The 19163-nt window shown below is 27.7% G+C and overlaps 5 protein-coding genes across 5 annotated transcripts; 1 reads left to right on the forward strand and 4 right to left on the reverse strand.

Annotated features, from left to right (window-relative positions):
• Positions 1-1565: 1565 nt before the first annotated feature.
• Positions 1566-5589, reverse strand: Phum_PHUM528630 (116 kDa U5 small nuclear ribonucleoprotein component, putative; the record flags this gene model as incomplete). The annotated part of the gene is made up of 13 exons (XM_002431380.1): positions 1566-1769; positions 1854-2007; positions 2114-2370; positions 2456-2627; positions 2726-2903; positions 2998-3177; positions 3277-3637; positions 3729-3992; positions 4076-4358; positions 4450-4699; positions 4800-5068; positions 5144-5382; positions 5476-5589. 13 exons carry the CDS (start codon positions 5587-5589, stop codon positions 1566-1568), a joined length of 2925 nt encoding a protein of 974 aa, XP_002431425.1.
• A 1127-nt stretch (positions 5590-6716) lies between these two features.
• On the reverse strand, positions 6717-11408 carry Phum_PHUM528640 (ubiquitin, putative; the record flags this gene model as incomplete). Its single annotated transcript, XM_002431381.1, has 2 exons — positions 6717-7885; positions 10043-11408. The coding sequence occupies 2 exons, from the start codon at positions 11406-11408 to the stop codon at positions 6717-6719; spliced, it is 2535 nt and encodes an 844-aa protein (XP_002431426.1).
• A 1252-nt stretch (positions 11409-12660) lies between these two features.
• Positions 12661-15212, reverse strand: Phum_PHUM528650 (DNA polymerase subunit delta, putative; the record flags this gene model as incomplete). Its single annotated transcript, XM_002431382.1, has 10 exons — positions 12661-12694; positions 12792-12825; positions 13207-13383; positions 13563-13697; positions 13958-14191; positions 14228-14276; positions 14365-14605; positions 14687-14935; positions 15014-15069; positions 15144-15212. 10 exons carry the CDS (start codon positions 15210-15212, stop codon positions 12661-12663), a joined length of 1278 nt encoding a protein of 425 aa, XP_002431427.1.
• A 126-nt stretch (positions 15213-15338) lies between these two features.
• On the forward strand, positions 15339-15718 carry Phum_PHUM528660 (uncharacterized protein; the record flags this gene model as incomplete). Its single annotated transcript, XM_002431383.1, has 2 exons — positions 15339-15486; positions 15564-15718. The coding sequence occupies 2 exons, from the start codon at positions 15339-15341 to the stop codon at positions 15716-15718; spliced, it is 303 nt and encodes a 100-aa protein (XP_002431428.1).
• Positions 15719-16871: 1153 nt separating this feature from the next.
• Phum_PHUM528670 (arp2/3 complex 21 kD subunit, putative) lies at positions 16872-17964 on the reverse strand (the record flags this gene model as incomplete). The annotated part of the gene is made up of 4 exons (XM_002431384.1): positions 16872-17029; positions 17123-17318; positions 17410-17561; positions 17955-17964. The coding sequence occupies 4 exons, from the start codon at positions 17962-17964 to the stop codon at positions 16872-16874; spliced, it is 516 nt and encodes a 171-aa protein (XP_002431429.1).
• Positions 17965-19163: the final 1199 nt, after the last annotated feature.

Genomic DNA, 19163 nt, shown 5'->3' on the forward strand with positions numbered 1-19163 from the left:
CGAGTCAGACCCAGCTTCCTTCGTAGCTTTTTTCAGAATGGGCGTCTTCCACGCTTCTCTCTCCGCCCTTAATTGTCTGACGTTGGAGTGCGCCAGATTCAATTTTTCCTTTAGTTTGGCGACACGATCATCGGCTGAAGAATCCGACAACCGTGACGCCAACTCTTGCGCCGCCGCCAGCAGCAACGTGGTGCCCTCCTTGATAGTTTTCGAGTGGCCGCCCTTCAGGTTGGAACTTCCCCTGACGGCGGTCAGTGCGCAGCGAGCTGCGTTTATCGCCGCCTCAAGGATGTCTTCACCATCCAAGCGGGCCAGCCCTCCTCTTCTGATGACGGGGAGTCTGAAAGCTGCCTCCTCCGCCGCTGCTTCCTTCTCCTCCTGTCCAGCTGCACGGAGAAGGGGCATACCCCCCGCCATCTCCCTACTTTTGGCACCAAGTCTGACTCCTGACGCGTGGCGCTGCGCGACCATTTCTCCGAGATCGCGGGTAAGATGTTGTAAGTTTCCTGGTCCTTCCATAGTGAATAAGTCAACAAATAGAAAAGTGAAGAGAGACAAGTGCTTAAAATTTGCCTGGTGAAACCTGGTTATGCAATTGAAGGACACTGAGAATTATGGGATATGCAATTTGAAGTACACTGAAAATTATGAGATATGCAGCCAGAAATACCGAAATTACTGGTTGTGAAAAGTGAGTTCCAGCCAAAAAATTCGAAGATTTGATTTATTGAAGGTCTCAGTAATTAGATGAGAGGGAAATATGTATGTGTATCAAAAATGAAAAATTCCTGATATTAAGCGAGATATCTTAAAAAGACTTCCCAATGCAGAACAACGCACCAAAAGGTCACTGCCCCTTACAAAAAGTAAATATGCAACCTGTCGTACACTTATGCAACCTATGCAACCTGCAGTACACTCCTATAAAAAGTTACGAGAATCACAGAAACGCCCTAGAAAACGCAAATTTGGGTTTGCCTGGATCTTTATGTGTCGTCCACCCACGAATATATACGTATAAGAAAAACTCGAAAATTCTCAAAAACAAGGGAGTTATTGCCGAAAAACGATTTTGACCGAAAAGTAAAAAAATAATTGGCCTTCAGTATAACGAGGGGATCACAAAAGAAATTTTGAACCCACAAATTTTTCCAAAAAATGAGCAAGCCGACCTCACGCGACATGACCCGCAAGAGGGTTTCAAAATTATCGGGCGTGCGGGTGACGCGTACACCTACATCAGCAACGCGTCCCCCCAGCCCGCCAGAACAAAACCATCCCCCCTGGACAGCATCCTGGCTTTCGGGGTCTGACTCGACCCGGAGAAGTGGATCGCAGCCCTGCCGTCCTCGGACTCTCAATCACCGGTGATTAACCGACGAGCCCTATTAAAACCTTACGCTAGAACGCTCTCGTTTAAAACGTGTTAACGCAACAACATCGGGATTAAGACTTCCTCCTCTCCCCTCCTTTTTTAAATTTAAGGATTATCAAATAAATTATTTATTAAAAAAAAAATTCAATTTATTGTATTTGTGATAGTTTTTTTTTTTTTTAAATTAATTTTACAGAGGATAATTAAGCATAACGTCCTGTCTAGCAAGTTCCAGCAACATGGGATCGTCGAAAAATTTATTGATTGATACATCTTCGGACAATCCTTTTCTTCTTCTTGTTTTAACCATGAATTCTCTTGCCAGATGAGTCGCAGGTTGAGGTTCTAAAGGTCGAATAACGATGCTTTTATCAAGGGGATCACCCGGAACGATCTAAAAAAAAAAAAATTTTTTTTTTTTTTTCAACTAAGCTGAGGGGGATCTTAAAAAAAAAAAAAATTTTTTCCTTTCACGAACCTGCCAATGGTGGAAAACCGAAAGGCAAAATGCTTGACCCTGCGTGTGCGTTCTTAAATCCGTTTCGAATCCTAGAGAATCTATCGCAGGTATGAAAGCTTTGATTGTGTAAAGCGGTGAACCCGGTACCGGAGCATCTTGAGTGACGTGACCTCTGAAAAACGGTTGAAACGTTAAAATTAAATTTAAATCGCTCTTCTTTGATATTGAGTATTATTATCATATTGAGTTTGTAATTGAAGAGTTAGAAAAATGTTTACCTTCTTTTTGCTAATACCGTGTAAACGGCAGATACGCAATCCGCCGGTGCTTGAACCTGAACGAACAAATAAGGTTCCATCAATCTCGGCGTGGCCATTAGAAAAGCGGAATAAGCAACTCTACGAGCCGTTGGAATTATTTGACCTCCTCCTCTGTGCAATGGCTCTGAAGCGATAACGGCATCGAGAATTTTAAATTTCACGTTACGTATGGGTTCTTCACAAAGTGGTCCCTCCCTTGTTCCCCATTGAAAACCCTAAAACGAAATTAACAAACCCTGTCAAAAGGAATTTGGAAAAAAAAAACTAATTATTATTATTATTATTTGTTTTTCAACTCACTTGAACAATTGAATCTTTAACCGAATTCAACAATCCTTTATCGACCTCTGAAGGTAGCGTGTCGTCAACCAAAATATTTGGACCTGTTATATCAGGACCGAACGCCCAAATGGATCGAGCGGCTAATAAATCCCAATCGTATTTTGTCTGGAAAAACTCTCCGAGTCGCTTTCTAAAAAACGAATAAAACAAATTTAAATTAAAAAAACTGTTTTAAAAAAAAAAATAAATAAATAAATTTTTCGGCTGGTTTAAATAAAAACGACTGACTTATTCCACGATATGTGAACTATTTCATTTTCAATATCTTCTGCTAAACCTTTTTCCAAAGGCTCGGCAATCATGGTTATTTTATTTTTCCTGTTTGGAGTTTCGGCGAAGCATTTAAGAGATGAAGTTTCAACGACGGTTTCGCAAAATGTAACGACAGGATCGGCTACTTTTATATCTGGAACGACAGTGAATGAAATTTATCAGTAATTTTTTCAGTATTGAAAACTTACAATCAAATCAATCCTTTGACGAATATATTATTTCAATACCTATTTCTGAATACATGTTCCTGAGATCGTGCATAACACAATCCAAATATAATTCTCCGGTACCTAAAACTACGTGTTCTCCAGATTCTTCGACTCTAGTCGAAAGTAAAGGATAAGATTTGTTAACTTTTCTCAAACCGTCCAACATTTTCGGAAGTTCAGAAGGATTAACCGGTTCAACTGAAATAATAATAATAATTTTACAAAAAATATCATTTTTTTTTCAAATTCATTTTTGTAAAACTCGAAAAATGTTTTTTAAAACTATTTTTAACTAACCGGCTATTTTAATAACGGATTGAGTGTTAAATTTTAACGGTCTAAATATGTAAAGATCGTCATCCGTATTTATGTCAGTTATGGTTGCAGTTTTAACAATGGGCTGATCGATTCCTTCAATAAGAACCCAATTACCAGCGGGTACTCGGTTGACTTCTATTTTATACCTCGCTTCGTAAACCCAAAGTCTTCCAACGGTTAAAATCCGACTATCTTCCTCATCTTGTAACGTATAATTTTCACCCAGAACGCGAACTTCTTGATTAGCGTGAAGAGTTCCCGACATGACTCTTCCCAAAACCAAAAAAAATGTACAGTCGTCCGTAGGATACATTTTTGTACTGTGAACCATTAAGTGACCCTGAAATCGATCAACGTAAATATTTCAAAAAATTATTAATAATAATTACTATAATTAAAATTAAAATAAAAAACTGAGAAAATGATCAAACCTCGGCTGAACAATTTATCATGTCTTGTGCTAAATCAGAATCTATCGGGCCTGTATAAACGTGTTGAACTTTATTTTTGGCATTCGATTGAGGACTTGGAATGTGATTCACGCACATGTCTACGAAACCATTGAAATCTCCTAAAAATCGACTGCACACCAATCTAAGCAAGGGCCTTATATTTATTTTCATTTCTTCTTTTGTTAATCTTATACCTAATTCGTCTAATACTTGAGGAAGAGTTGTATCCACATCTCCGACCACCTAAATAAATTTAAAATATAAATTATATTACTTTATACATTACATACAGATAAAATTTTGATTTAAAAAAAAAAAAAATTAACCTGAGTAAAAATTTTATATAGGGGCTCAAGTATGAATTCGACAAAACTCCTTTGAGCGCTATTGTGTGGTGGCTTTTTTGAAAACTTTCTCGTTTTAGAATTAAAATAAATGTCGCCCCAAAGTCTTTTAGCAAATTCATTTATATTTATTCCACCATAAGTTTGATTGTATATATTTGCAAAACTTTTTAGAGTGAAACAAACCGCGTATTGAGAACTTGAAAAACAAACGTTTCCTAAAAGTGGTGAAACCACATGTGGATTTTCATTATCAGAGTATAAGCTGAAATTTAAAAAAAATAAAATTTAATATTAAATAATAAACAAAGATTAAATTATTAATACTTTTGCTTAAATAATAATAATAATAATACCTTAAAAGACCATTTACTTCTTCTACAATGTGTCTTAATTTATAATAAGCATCATTGGGAGGAAGTTTAAGTTCCAGAATAAGACGATCAATTTTATTGATACAAACTGTTATGGCAACTTTTTCTTGAACAGCATGCTTTAACAGTCTTTCTGTATTTAAAACAACACCTTCAGCAGCATCAACAAAGATTACAACTCCATCACAAATTCTCATGGCAGCAGTAGCTTCATCACAAAAATTGACATGTCCTAAAAATGATGTACATCGATTTAAAATCTCGTAAACTTCATCACTTTAAAAGTATAAGTATCACACTATAGATTAAATACTGACTACAAAAATACTTACCAGGTGTGTCAAATATATTCATTAAATAACTTTTACTTTTTACATCAGGTAAAACCAATGTTACAGGCATGGCTTTTGTTGAAACTCCTCTAGCTTGCTCAATGAAAAGTGTATCTGTGTATCTTAAATTTTTTTCTTCTGTCGATTGAAAGTCAGGATGTGTTTGACGAATTAAACAATCTACAAATGTTGTTTTACCATGATGAAGATGACCAACTAATGCTACATTTCTTATTAAAGCTGCATTATCCATCATGTCAGCTAAAAATCTAATTTAGAAGAGCATAATTAAAATTCGATATGATTTGATATTTTTCAAATTTAATTCGAAAGGTTTTACTCACTCCATATCATAAGTTGTTTTAGGAAGTTGTTGTTGTTGTTTAACTTGAAATTTTTTTCTTTTAACAGGAGCCACTAATGGAGTTGTCAAAGGTTGATTATCTTCTTCTTGAACAATTGTTTCAACCTCTGGACCATACACTTCCAAGGCATTAGGATAATATCGTTTATCTTCATGCAATACAACTGACATGGGAGCTATATCAGCATCCTCCATTTCTCTATCATCATCCCCATCATCCTAAAAATTTCATTTTTGTAAAATTTTAAATGCAAATTTTTTAATAAAATTATTTTAACAAATAATAGCAGTTTTATTTAAAATTGTAAATACATCATAATCCTGTGCCTCTTGCTCTCTGGAAGTGACATCTTCATCTTCTTCATCGTCAGATTCTAAATCTGGCCCTATATAATTTCCAAACTCATCATACAAATCTGCATCCATTATTACCTAATTGACATTAAAATTAATTAATTTCTATATACTTTTCAATCAATAAGAAGGGTTTATGGCATCGCTTGAAAAAGTAAAATAAACAATGTGTGAATTTGAATCATAAAAAATATTTACAATTACTTAAGAATAAGAGATAATATCTAATATTAATATATTATACATTAGAAATAATATCCAATAATACTTTTTTATGTACGTTATTTCAAACTTTTTATATATTTGAAATAATAATTTGAGTTAAAAGTACCGGTAACCTAAAATAAAAAAATGTTTACCTGTTCAAATCTAAAGCAAAGTTTTCACGAACAGGTTAAAAATTCATTCTAAAGAAAAAAAATTTAATAAAAAGTTAAAACTAATTTTTGTACTATTAATAAAAACTCTTTAAAATTCTTATTTTATATTAATGAAATCACTTTAAATAATGTTTAATATTTACTTCAAAACATCCTTAGCGTTTTCTCACAATACTTACTTACTACTTTAGTCATTTATGTATTGAAAAATTTATTAAAATAAAAGAAATTTTTTTTTAAAATTGTAATAATTATGGAATTCAGCAAATATTTTGTTTAAAAATAATGATAATTGCTTTAAAATTTTTATAATGTAAATTTATTCTATATTTATTTATTACTATAAAATTATTAATGTTGCTAATTGAATATACGCATTTAGATTCCTGTAGCTATAATTGCCTGTTTCACTAGGAGCATAAAAAATAAAATTACACTACTTTTAAAATTATCTAAAAGGAAATAAAATACTTATTTCAAAATTATTAAATTGAAACTAATAAATAAAACATTTTTCATCTTCTAAATTATTATTTAAATAATTAAAATAAAATTGCTCTAATCCTACCTCACCCCAAAATACCCCTGATACTGGAAAAAAGATTTAAGGACGTAAAAAATATATGACAAAAACAAAATTAAAAGTAAAAATTATTTTTTATTCACTAATTTGAACATAAAAAAAATTATAATCATAGATTTATAAAAAAAAATTAATTAAAAAAATTATATGTTAAAATTCAAGAAAAAAATAGTTTATTGAACATTTAGGACAATTAAAACTCTTAGGAAAAATTCAGGCCAAAAAAAAAAACAAAATTATGACTGAAAATTTGAAAAAAAACCACCCCTCAAACGAAGTACCAAGTGAAGGGTAGATTCTTTTTGGATGTTGTAGTCTGAGAGTGTTCTTCCGTCTTCCAATTGCTTACCAGCAAAAATCAATCTTTGTTGGTCTGGAGGAATTCCTTCTTTGTCTTGAATTTTAGCTTTGACATTTTCAATGGTGTCTGAGGCTTCTACTTCAAGAGTGATAGTTTTTCCAGTCAAAGTCTTAACGAAGATTTGCATTCCTCCTCTGAGACGAAGTACTAAGTGAAGGGTAGATTCCTTTTGGATGTTGTAGTCTGAGAGTGTTCTTCCGTCTTCCAACTGTTTACCAGCAAAGATCAATCTTTGTTGGTCTGGTGGAATTCCTTCTTTGTCTTGAATTTTGGCTTTCACATTTTCAATGGTGTCAGAAGCTTCAACTTCAAGAGTAATAGTTTTTCCAGTTAGAGTCTTGACAAAGATTTGCATTCCTCCTCTGAGACGAAGAACCAAGTGAAGGGTAGATTCCTTTTGGATGTTGTAGTCTGAGAGTGTTCTTCCATCTTCCAATTGCTTACCAGCAAAGATCAATCTTTGTTGGTCTGGTGGAATGCCTTCTTTGTCTTGAATTTTGGCTTTCACATTTTCAATGGTGTCAGAAGCTTCAACTTCAAGAGTAATAGTTTTTCCAGTTAGAGTCTTGACAAAGATTTGCATTCCTCCTCTGAGACGAAGAACCAAGTGAAGGGTAGATTCCTTTTGGATGTTGTAGTCTGAGAGTGTTCTTCCATCTTCCAACTGTTTACCAGCAAAGATCAATCTTTGTTGGTCTGGTGGAATTCCTTCTTTGTCTTGGATTTTGGCTTTGACGTTTTCAATGGTGTCTGAGGCTTCAACTTCAAGAGTTATGGTTTTACCAGTCAAAGTCTTAACAAAGATTTGCATTCCTCCTCTAAGACGAAGTACCAAGTGAAGGGTTGATTCTTTTTGAATGTTGTAGTCTGAGAGTGTTCTTCCATCTTCCAATTGCTTACCAGCAAAGATCAATCTTTGTTGGTCTGGAGGAATACCTTCCTTGTCTTGGATTTTGGCTTTGACATTTTCAATGGTGTCAGAAGCTTCAACTTCAAGAGTGATAGTTTTTCCAGTCAAGGTTTTCACGAATATTTGCATTTTCCCTATAATAATAGTAATAATTTGTTGAATATTAAGTGTGAATATAATATTCTAATAATTACTCATTATGATGGCGTAATAAATATTTAGTTTTTAAAACGTCTAGGAATGGTTTCCTTTTTTAAATAATTGAAATAAATGCATTTTTATTAATAAAATAAAATTTAAAAAAGAGAATATGGTGCAACTATTAATTTTGAATTCAATAAGAATCTTTTTGAATTTACATATTTTAAATTTTTAATATTACATCTTTTGGGGTCTATTATACGGTTAATATATTAGTTAACGCGTAGTAAAAAAAAAAAAATTTTTTTTTTTTAATTTTTTATGTTTCAATAGAATGCATTATTAAAAGTAAATTACTCAAATATTCATACTTACTTTTTTATTAAAAAATCTTTATAAGTAAAAAGAGAATAAACCTTATTTAAAAGTTTGACGTTCAACACCTCGAATGTTAAAACTGCTCTACAGACTACGTAACGTCTTCTTTTCTTTGTTATAAATCAGAAATTTAAACAGAATGTGATTGGTTAAATTTTATTACAAATTTTTTTATTGGCTCAGATTTTTATCTACGTCATGCTTACGTAATAGATAATTCATTGTTGTCAAAAAAAAAAAAATTTATTACAAATAAGAATTTCCGGATAATTAAATTTTTTTTCAAAATAATTATTGAAATTCTCTTAATTTACTTTTATTTTAACTTTCATAAAAAATATTTATAATTTTATTACATCTTAAAGTATAAATATCTATCATTCATTTTCCATAATATATTCTAATTTATCAAAACAAGCGCTTGTCGATTATTCCAGAATATTAAACAAAAAAAAAAATTTTTTTCTTTTAATACATTATTTTATTTAAAAAAGAAACTTTTATTTTTAATTAAACCTTTTATTATGATGAAATTCATTTTTTTTTTTTTTTACCACAAATTACTTTCCCTAATTATTACATTGTTAAAATTTTAGGCCAACCATTTTTTATTTATGTCAATGATTTTATTATCATTTATAAAAAAAAACTTTCTTTAGCCTTGATAATTAACACTTTTAAAATTTGAAATTTATAAACTTAATGTTACAAAGAATTAAGACGATGCAAATAAAACAAAAAAAATGAAATTAAACGACAACCTTTGATAAATTTATTTATTTTAACGTTACAGGAAATAAGAAAATTAAACAACCAACTAAACAACCTTGAAAAACCCTTAAACAAACACTTTTGAAATAAAAAAAAAATTTAATGATCACATTTAATTAATTAATTATAAGCAACAATCGATTATTTTTTCGATTAGGCCTTTAAAAAAGACTTTACTTTGTCTATCAAGTGGAAAAATTTTATTTATTAGCAATAAAAAGAGATAAATGAATGTGACTTTGAAAATAAAAACAAAATTTATTACAACTTGTTTTAAGCAAATGAAAAATAATAATAAAATCGTCAATTAACTATATTTAAACGAATGAACGTAAATAAATATTAATGATTACCCCATAAACAATAAAAAATATTATTAATACGTCAATTAATGCTTTTGGCAAAAAATTAAAAAATTATTTTCGGAATAAAAAAAAATTAAAACGTAGTTAAATGACCTTGAACGATGCCTTACAAAATCACAAATGACATTTCCTTTTCACGTGATTTGTATTTTATCAATGTATAACAAAAAAAAAAATTCAATATTTTCAATGACACGTTTTCACTCCATTTTAAATATTCATTAAATATCGACTGCTCTATTAAATATCTAGCACAATTCTCAAGACTCCATTTTTAAAAATAAATAAATTCAGAAATTCATTGACTTACAAAAACTTAGCCAAAAAAAATTGAATTGATAACAATAACCCCATTTTTAAATACATTGGTCATCAACAATATTTGTGTGCATACTTATATATATAAATTTGAAAAATAATTTAGGAAATGATATAATCAAAAAAGAAAATCAATTATCAACAAACTATTTATCAATTAAAATTTGTTTATTTATTTATTAAGCCAAAGTCAAATGAATTATAAAATATTTCCAAAATAAGAATTTTCAAAAAAAAAATTAAACAGAAAAAAATATATTAAATGCAAAAAATGACAGAATTTTTATAACATGTAATTATACTTAGCAAATTAAAAACCTCCTCTGAGACGAAGAACCAAGTGAAGAGTTGATTCTTTTTGGATATTGTAGTCTGACAGTGTTCTTCCGTCTTCCAACTGTTTTCCAGCAAAGATCAATCTTTGTTGGTCTGGTGGAATTCCTTCTTTGTCTTGAATTTTGGCTTTGACATTTTCAATGGTGTCTGAGGCTTCAACTTCAAGAGTAATAGTTTTTCCAGTTAGAGTCTTGACAAAGATTTGCATTCCTCCTCTGAGACGAAGTACAAGATGTAATGTAGATTCCTTTTGGATGTTGTAGTCTGAGAGTGTTCTTCCGTCTTCCAACTGTTTACCAGCAAAGATCAATCTTTGTTGGTCTGGTGGAATTCCTTCTTTGTCTTGAATTTTGGCTTTGACATTTTCAATGGTGTCAGAAGCTTCTACTTCTAAAGTGATGGTTTTTCCAGTCAAGGTCTTGACAAAGATTTGCATTCCTCCTCTGAGACGAAGAACCAAGTGAAGGGTAGATTCTTTTTGGATATTGTAGTCTGAGAGTGTTCTTCCGTCTTCCAACTGTTTACCAGCAAAGATCAATCTTTGTTGGTCTGGAGGAATTCCTTCCTTGTCTTGGATTTTGGCTTTCACATTTTCAATGGTGTCTGAGGCTTCAACTTCAAGAGTGATGGTTTTTCCAGTCAAAGTCTTAACAAAGATTTGCATTCCTCCTCTGAGACGAAGTACCAAGTGAAGAGTTGATTCTTTTTGGATATTGTAGTCTGATAGTGTTCTTCCGTCTTCCAATTGCTTTCCAGCAAAAATTAATCTTTGTTGGTCTGGAGGAATTCCTTCCTTGTCTTGGATTTTGGCTTTGACATTTTCAATGGTGTCTGAGGCTTCAACTTCTAAAGTGATGGTTTTACCAGTCAAAGTTTTTACAAAGATTTGCATTCCTCCTCTGAGACGAAGTACAAGATGTAATGTAGATTCCTTTTGGATATTGTAGTCTGAGAGTGTTCTTCCGTCTTCCAACTGTTTACCAGCAAAGATCAATCTTTGTTGGTCTGGTGGAATTCCTTCTTTGTCTTGAATTTTGGCTTTGACATTTTCAATGGTGTCAGAAGCTTCTACTTCTAAAGTGATAGTTTTTCCAGTCAAAGTTTTTACGAAAATTTGCATTCCTCCTCTGAGACGAAGTACAAGATGTAATGTAGATTCCTTTTGGATGTTGTAGTCTGAGAGTGTTCTTCCATCTTCCAATTGCTTTCCAGCAAAGATCAATCTTTGTTGGTCTGGTGGAATACCTTCCTTGTCTTGGATTTTGGCTTTGACATTTTCAATGGTGTCGGAAGCTTCAACTTCAAGAGTGATAGTTTTTCCAGTTAAAGTTTTAACGAAGATTTGCATTTTGAACCTAATGAAAAAATAATTTTTTATTTTTTTTTTTAAATTAAAATTTCATAAAATTGTGTAAATATATGTAATAATTCAGTTTTGCATAATAATTTGCGTCAAAATTTTTTATAGTCTTCTGACGAGTGTATTCAATAATTAAAGAAGAAAAAAATTTTAGAATTTAAATAAAATGATTAAATAGATAAAAAGCCTGATTTTTCTATAGTCACAAGTTTTTATAGATCAATATTTTAACTTTTTTTTAATTTCGATTAAAAAATTTTAATTAATTAGATTAATTTTAAAAAAGAGGCAAATATTAAATAAATATCTTTATGCAATAAAATTAAGTTTTTTAAAATACTTACTGCTAATCAATAACTTGGAATAATAAAATTAAAATCTTGTAAATTTTAGCCAACGTATTTGTTTGAATGCTAGCTTGAAACTGACGCGAAAGCAATGTTCCACCTAGGCTTTTTTTTTTCAAAATCTACAAGTCATCCTCGAATATTATTGGTCCACGTCACAAAGTAAAATTATTATTGGTAAATAACGGAACTGCGTCACAGATTTTTCTAGCTCGTGATTCGCTAAAATATTTTCTAGAACATTCTACATGACTAATTGAGAAAGTTTCGTCTTTGTTGTATAATGATTCACAGGAAATTTCTACAATATATGGCTCCAACTTAATTAATCAATTTAATTTGCAATTTCAAACTTCATGAAATTTTCTAAATTTATTTATTATTACTTCCTATAAATTTATATTACAATTTTCTTATTTTAATATGCAAAATATTTGATTTTTATCCAAAAAACTATTTATTACTAATGTTTGTATATTAATTTTTATATATAATTGTAAGTTATTTTTTTTTGAAAATTTACAAATACAAATTGCTGCATATGGCTTATGCTTAATAAAATGCTAAAAATAAAGAAAAACTCAGGTTATTGTTATTATTGAATACGACGTAATTTTTTGAAATTTATAATTACGTAACAAAAAAACATCAATTTTATTGGCTTCGTAATTGCGCAATTGCATACATGGCAAAAAAAAATTATTTTCGTTTCTAACTTAAATTAGTTACTGATATTTATAAAAACTGCATGAAATCATCGATATAATTAAAAATTTCGGGCAAGCAATTTTCCTCGTAAAAAAAATATTTATTTAGTTTATTTAATTTATGTACGTTAAAAATATTTATTTATTTTTGAATATTAAAAAGGAAAAAAAAAAGCCAAATTGCACCTAAATTGTACTTTTAAGAAAATCCACAATATGGCTGAATTAAAAAAATCAATTTTTGTAATTTATGTGAGATTAAATTAAAAACGATCGTTACTTTCCTTTAAAAAATAGAATTCTTAGTTTTTATTTACATATCAGACATATTTTCCTGTTTCACAATCAACTCTCAATAATAAAATACAAAAAAAAAAAAATAAATAAATCAATAAAACTTAAATGTTTTGTTTTTACACTTAAATTACAGATTAATTTTTTCATTATTCGTAATCATCGATCTATACTTTAAATAAATATCTACGATTTAGGAATTTCATTTAAAAAACATTTAATTTGTATTTTTTAAAAATTCAAAAAAATTTTAATTAAAAAAAAATTATAATCAAAAATTAAAATAATAAAAATATATATGCTGTTTTAAATAAGGCATTGAATTCTCTAATTCGGGTTAAACAGCAAAGAAACAAATATAAAAAAAAAAACATGAACGAAATTTAAATGAATAATTTTTTTCTTTAAATGATTTCATGTGATAAGATAAAATTTAACTTTTTTTAAAAAACGTAAGCAATGACGATTGCTTTTTAGGCACTTTGGCTGAAGTAACATCTTTAGATTTACCCTCAGTTTTTGCTTCAGAATTATTTTTTGTCTTTGAAAATTTTGAGGTATTTTCTTCAATTTCATCTTCACTGTCTGTTGTTAATGTCAGCTCCTTTCTTGTCTCTTTAATAAAAAAAAAAAACAAGAAAATTTGAATATTGTAAATTTATCCATGTCTTTACGACAATAAGACTATTGCTAAAGAATCTTTGAATAATAATTAATATTTTTTTTTTTTAAGTAAAACAAATATTGATAAATGCTTTAAGATTTTAAGATTTTTTTTTTTTTACCTAAATAACCATCATCATTCATAACTGTTACATCAACTATTTTTCTTTTTTTTCTTTTATTTTGTGTTAGCAAATTATCATCTTTTTTTTCCTCTGTAACTAAAATTTTTTCTTCTGGTTCGAATTTTTCATCAGGTACAATTTCTAAATTAAAAAAATTAGAAAAAGAAAAACATTAGTAAGTCAAACTTTTGTTTTACAATAATCAATTGATAACTTAGATAAAATAAGAAATTTTACAACTTTAAGTTCTAAAATCATAACTAAATAAAAATCTAAAATATTTTATAAAACTATACAGATTAATTTATTACTTATTTTTCTAATCGAAACTAAGATTTCACATTTATTTATAAGTAACAATACATGCAATTATCAATTTAAGATTATAATCAATAACATACCAGTATCATTGTCACTCTCTTCTGAATCTGAAAATAACTGTATTCTTTTTCTTTTTATGTTTTCTTTTTTCTTCCAATTTTCTTTATTTTTACATTTATTATTATCAGGTTTTTTCAAATCTTGTTCATTCAAATTTGATTGTTTTTTCTCCTTCGATTTCTCGATTTTTGAATTATCATTTTTTTGGATAGTTGTGGGCACTAATTCTGGTTTGTGAGTTTCATTTGTACTATCTGTATTTTTAATTTTTGCTTTTGAAAAAAAATTACCAATTTTTCCTGTTTGCTTATTTGCAGCATTCAATTTTGATTCAGCTGCCTATAAAAAAAAAAAAAAAACATTAAATTAATTTTAATCAGATAAAAAAACTTTTTGTCGTGAGCATAATTTAATAATTTAATTGTACCTTTGATTTATTATTTGGACTGACTTTTTTAGAGTTTTCTAAACAATTTTTACCATAACTTTTAGGAGAATTATTAATTTTTTTAGAATTAGGACTATTTACTACAGCATTATTCGAACATTTAACATTAGTATTTACAGTACTGGGAGATTCTTCGAAAAACTTGGAATTTGATTTCTCTGAAGTATGAAACTCATTTTCATTATTTTTAGAGCAGTCAGAACATTTAATGACATAATTACTGAAATAAAAAACTAAAAAAACTTTAAAAATTCGAAAAAGAAATTATAAATTAATGAAGTTTATATGTGAAAAGGTTCACCTTTCTTTATTTCCTAAATTATTAGCAACTCCAGCAAGAATTTTAATTTCTTTTAAAGCTTTACCCTTTTGAACACTATAAATGTGATCTGATGTTATTTCTAAAAATTTTTTCTTTTCATTTTCTTTTTCATTTTCATTGACTATTGTAACATTTAGACTTCCATCATTCAATTTTCCCGCCAATAAATGTGTTGCACAAATATTAGAATTTTTATCTTTGCATTGTAATAAAAAAGTGTAAAGTAATCTAAAAAAATTAACATATAATTACTCAAATGCACAAAAAAAAACAATAATATAGAATAATATAAATTAGGGAACTTACTGTTTTGAAGTATTTACGTGAATGCCTAAGCTTTTACTCAATGACTTGTAAGTAACCTAAAAAAAAATAATAGAATTAAACACAATAAGTACAATTAAACAATGAAAATCATACGAATGTTTTTTCTCACAATTTTGTTTTCATCAATAATTAATTCCTCTAAGGTTTCTAAATACGATTTTAATAAGCTTTGCTCCATTTAATTTATATCCTAACTTGTAAGAAAATAATATTAACGAAAAATAAAAGTACTCTCTGTAACCACTTTTTTTCGTCTATTGACACTGTAATCGAATTTTAAGTACTAATTTTTTTTAAAGAAAGTATGCCTATTCATGAAATTTTTAAACCTATATCTAAATGGATAAGAAAAACAGTTAGACAAAGGACTAGGCCTGTACCAAGAGATGTAGCTGAAGAGAGACAGATGTTCTTTTCTACAGTATATTTTTTATCAGCTTTAGGTTTAATGGGTAATTACAATCTAATAATTTTTTGAGTTTTCCATACAACCCTAAGTAAAATAAAAATAATTTCCTTTAAATTTTAGTATTAGTATTGGCCGATATTGCGAAAAGAGATTTACATGCTGTCCCTTATAAAAGAAATCGTGATAAAAAATTGTCACAGGCTAAAGAAGAAAAAACGGAGGAATTATCTCTTGATGAATATGAAGAAGTCATGAAATCGAAAGAACATTATTAAATTTTTTATAACAATAGTTTTGTGAAAAGATAAATCAGATTATTTTTTTACAAATTTTAATGAGAGATAGGCCAATGAATGTTAAATTTTTTAAATTGTACTTATAGGTTTTGTAAAAAATTTTATACCATTAAATGTAAAAATATTATGTTAAAAAAGACAAAATGGAAAAAATTTTATTCGTAAGAGTAAATTTTTTTTCTAATTATTGTAATAAGAAGTGTAAAATTTTCTTATTTATAATATTTTATCTTATGTGTTGCCATTTATAATTTGAAATTTTTTCGAGGGGTTACGTTAAAAATTAAAGTAGTACTCAATTTAAATATTAACATACAAAAGATGACTTTTTTAAGAGGCTAGATATAGTTACTTTAGTTTAGTTAAATTAATGTATTCAATAAAATATCATTTCAAATGTCCTTTAATGTAAGGCAATTCTACCTGGTTTTTATTTTTAAAAATTATGTTATATTAACGTACATATGAATTTGTCGAGAAAATCAGTCAGTGTTGGATTGTCAATCAAAGCAAGAAATACATAATATTGTATGCAAAAATCATTGTGATTATTAAAATTTATATTTATTGACTAATTATGTAATTATGGTCAACTCTAAAGTTAGTTTATTAAAGATTGTTGCTTGTAAAACGGTACTAAACATTTGAAATTTACAATTTCATAAATTTAATGTTAGTAATTGTTTTTACTAGATAAAACAATTGTTTTAAAAAAAAAATTGTTAATATAGTTTTTTTTGTTAAATTTGTTTAATTGACTATTTATTTTTTATTAAGAAAATTATTTAATAAAATTTTATATTTTTTTTATGTTCGCATGCAGTTTTATTATAAAAGGAATTTATTTTGACAATAAGGAAATCAGTAAATAATTTTTTTACTTCATTTACAAAAAATAAATAGTGAAACTTACAAAAAAATTTTATATAACGATAAAAAATATATATAGATCAACAATATTTTTAACATTAAAAACTTATTTTCTTTAATATTGCTGATATAGTGGTGAATGAAAACAATTTTAAATAATAAAATAACATCAAGTTTTACTTAGAAATAAATTAATAAAAGTGACTTATTAATATTTTTTTAAAGAAAAATAATAGCAATTATAAAATAAGAAAATTAAATTTTATTGACCAGGGCCTGATAGTGATTTATCCATAAATTTTTTTTTAGAAAAACATAGCCACCATTTTGAGGGTCTACCATCTTCAGTATTAAATACTTTTTCACAAATTCTATTACCTGTTTCTTGTCTAATTTGTTGAAAATATTGCCTGAGGAGATCTAAAAAAATGTTTAAAAAAAAATCATAATAAATTTTAATTTCAATCAGTAAATTGTTGAGTTTAAAGTTAAAAATTTTTATTAAGGTTTTACCTGCTTCTGCAGGAGTCTTTGGCTTGGCATAAACAGAGTTTAACGGGAATCCAGGCTCTCCAGGAATGTCAAATTTTGATATTGCCAAAGTGTACATTTCACTTTTACCTTGTGTTTTATTTGAGCATTTTTGAAGTCTTTTTAAACATTCAGTTATGTACAAAGTAATATAAATTAAAACTCTGTCCGCTTCACTCTAAAATTATTTCATAAAAAATTGACTTGTGTAAACACATAATTTTTTCACACAAACATACTAAAACACTGTAAACAAACACAAATTTTACCTTAATTTCATAAGTACGAAAAAATACATTGGCTCTGAAGTAATAAATGGCTTCATCTATTATATCAGTTTCAGTTGTGCAAGGAGGAGCTGGACCTTTAGCTTGTGATTTTAATGGTAATATTGCTGTATTACCAACTGATTGATTAAATTCTGTTAACGAAGAATGATAAGCCTAAAATAAATTATTAAAAGTTTATTAAAGGCAAATCAATTATAAAAATTTTATTTTAATTGTAATTTAACCGTTTTTTTATTACTATAAATTATAGAAAAACTCTCGATATGTAAATGTTTTAAATAACAATATAAATTTTCCAATTAAGAATTGAATAATTACAAAAAGGAAGAATCAATTTTGCCACACCCAATAATAACAAGCATTAAAATCATTTATGAAAAAATTATTACTTAAAGATGGCTAAAAAAAATTAATAAGTACTTGAATAAACAAAAAAAAAAAAAAAAACCTTACTGGCATATTAAAAATTAAATAATTTTATCTTATCCGGGTGTATTTTTTTTTACAACAACAAGTTACACTACCATCTTTCATGCATGTAATATTTCTTTAATTTATCTTATGACACGACAAAAATTCAACCAATCAGATTCGAGTATTGTTTTCCCACCAAGACACGAACAATACGTCATAATTTTTTTTTTCCCGCATATTTACAATTTCAAAAAAAAAAAAAAAAAATGTGAAATACAAAAACAAAGAAAAAAATTCTTTGATTCGATAGAAGTATGTCAAGAGAAAAACATAAATATTAATTTAAAAAATTATTGAAAATTTATTAATATTAACATTATCAATATTATTATTATTATTATTTTTTAAATAAAAACAACAAAAGAAATATTTAGTTTTCAAGTTAAAACCTTAATTGTACGTTACGATATTACACCGTTTATTATTCATTACGGACTAGAAGTAATCAGTTTGTGATTGGCATGCAACGACTTGAGTGCATTTTAGTTTTTTAAACAATAAATTACGAGACCTACTTAATTCCGTGAGGGACAATAACAACAACAACACACTTTGTAAGTTTTACTTTTACTCTATATATATATTAAAACTTTTTAATTTTAACAAAATTATTATGAAACATTTTGAAATTTTTCATAACATTTAAATAAAAATACTACATTATATTTCCACCTTCAACTTATTTTTTTTTTTTAGATCTATATTTTAATTATTATTTAATTTTTTTACATTAGAGTTTCGTAATAATAATAATAATAATAACGATTTTGTTAAAAAACGTTTATTATTCAAACTTTAAAAATGAAATCCATTAAACGTAATTGAAATAGCAGAAAATTTTTAAATTTTTAATTACTAATAATGATAAGTAATAAATTATAAATACGAGATTTAGTGTATAGAAATTTATTTTTATGATATGAAACAAACATTTTCATTTTTTTTTTTTTTGCATGAGATTGCTTGTTTGTTTGTTTGTTTGTAAAATAATTGATTTGGCAACGTCAAAAAAAAAATTCTTTTATTTATTTTTTTTGTAAAGTGACAATTTTAACAAATAATAAAAGAAAAAAAAAAATTGAAAAACTTTTTTACAATTGAATGCAAAAAAAAAAAAAAAGTTTTTTAGAAGAAAAGAGAGAGAGAGAGAAGATAAAACTAAAAATAAATATTAACAATTTTTTTTTTTTTTTGGCAATATTTAAAGGTATATAAATCAGACTTTGTGGTTTTTCTTTAAAAAAAAATGAGTTTATAAC

The sequence above is a fragment of the Pediculus humanus genome, genomic scaffold, assembly GCF_000006295.1.
Source record: "Pediculus humanus corporis 1103172108286 genomic scaffold, whole genome shotgun sequence".
In the NCBI taxonomy this organism is placed as follows: Eukaryota; Metazoa; Arthropoda; class Insecta; order Psocodea; family Pediculidae; genus Pediculus; species Pediculus humanus.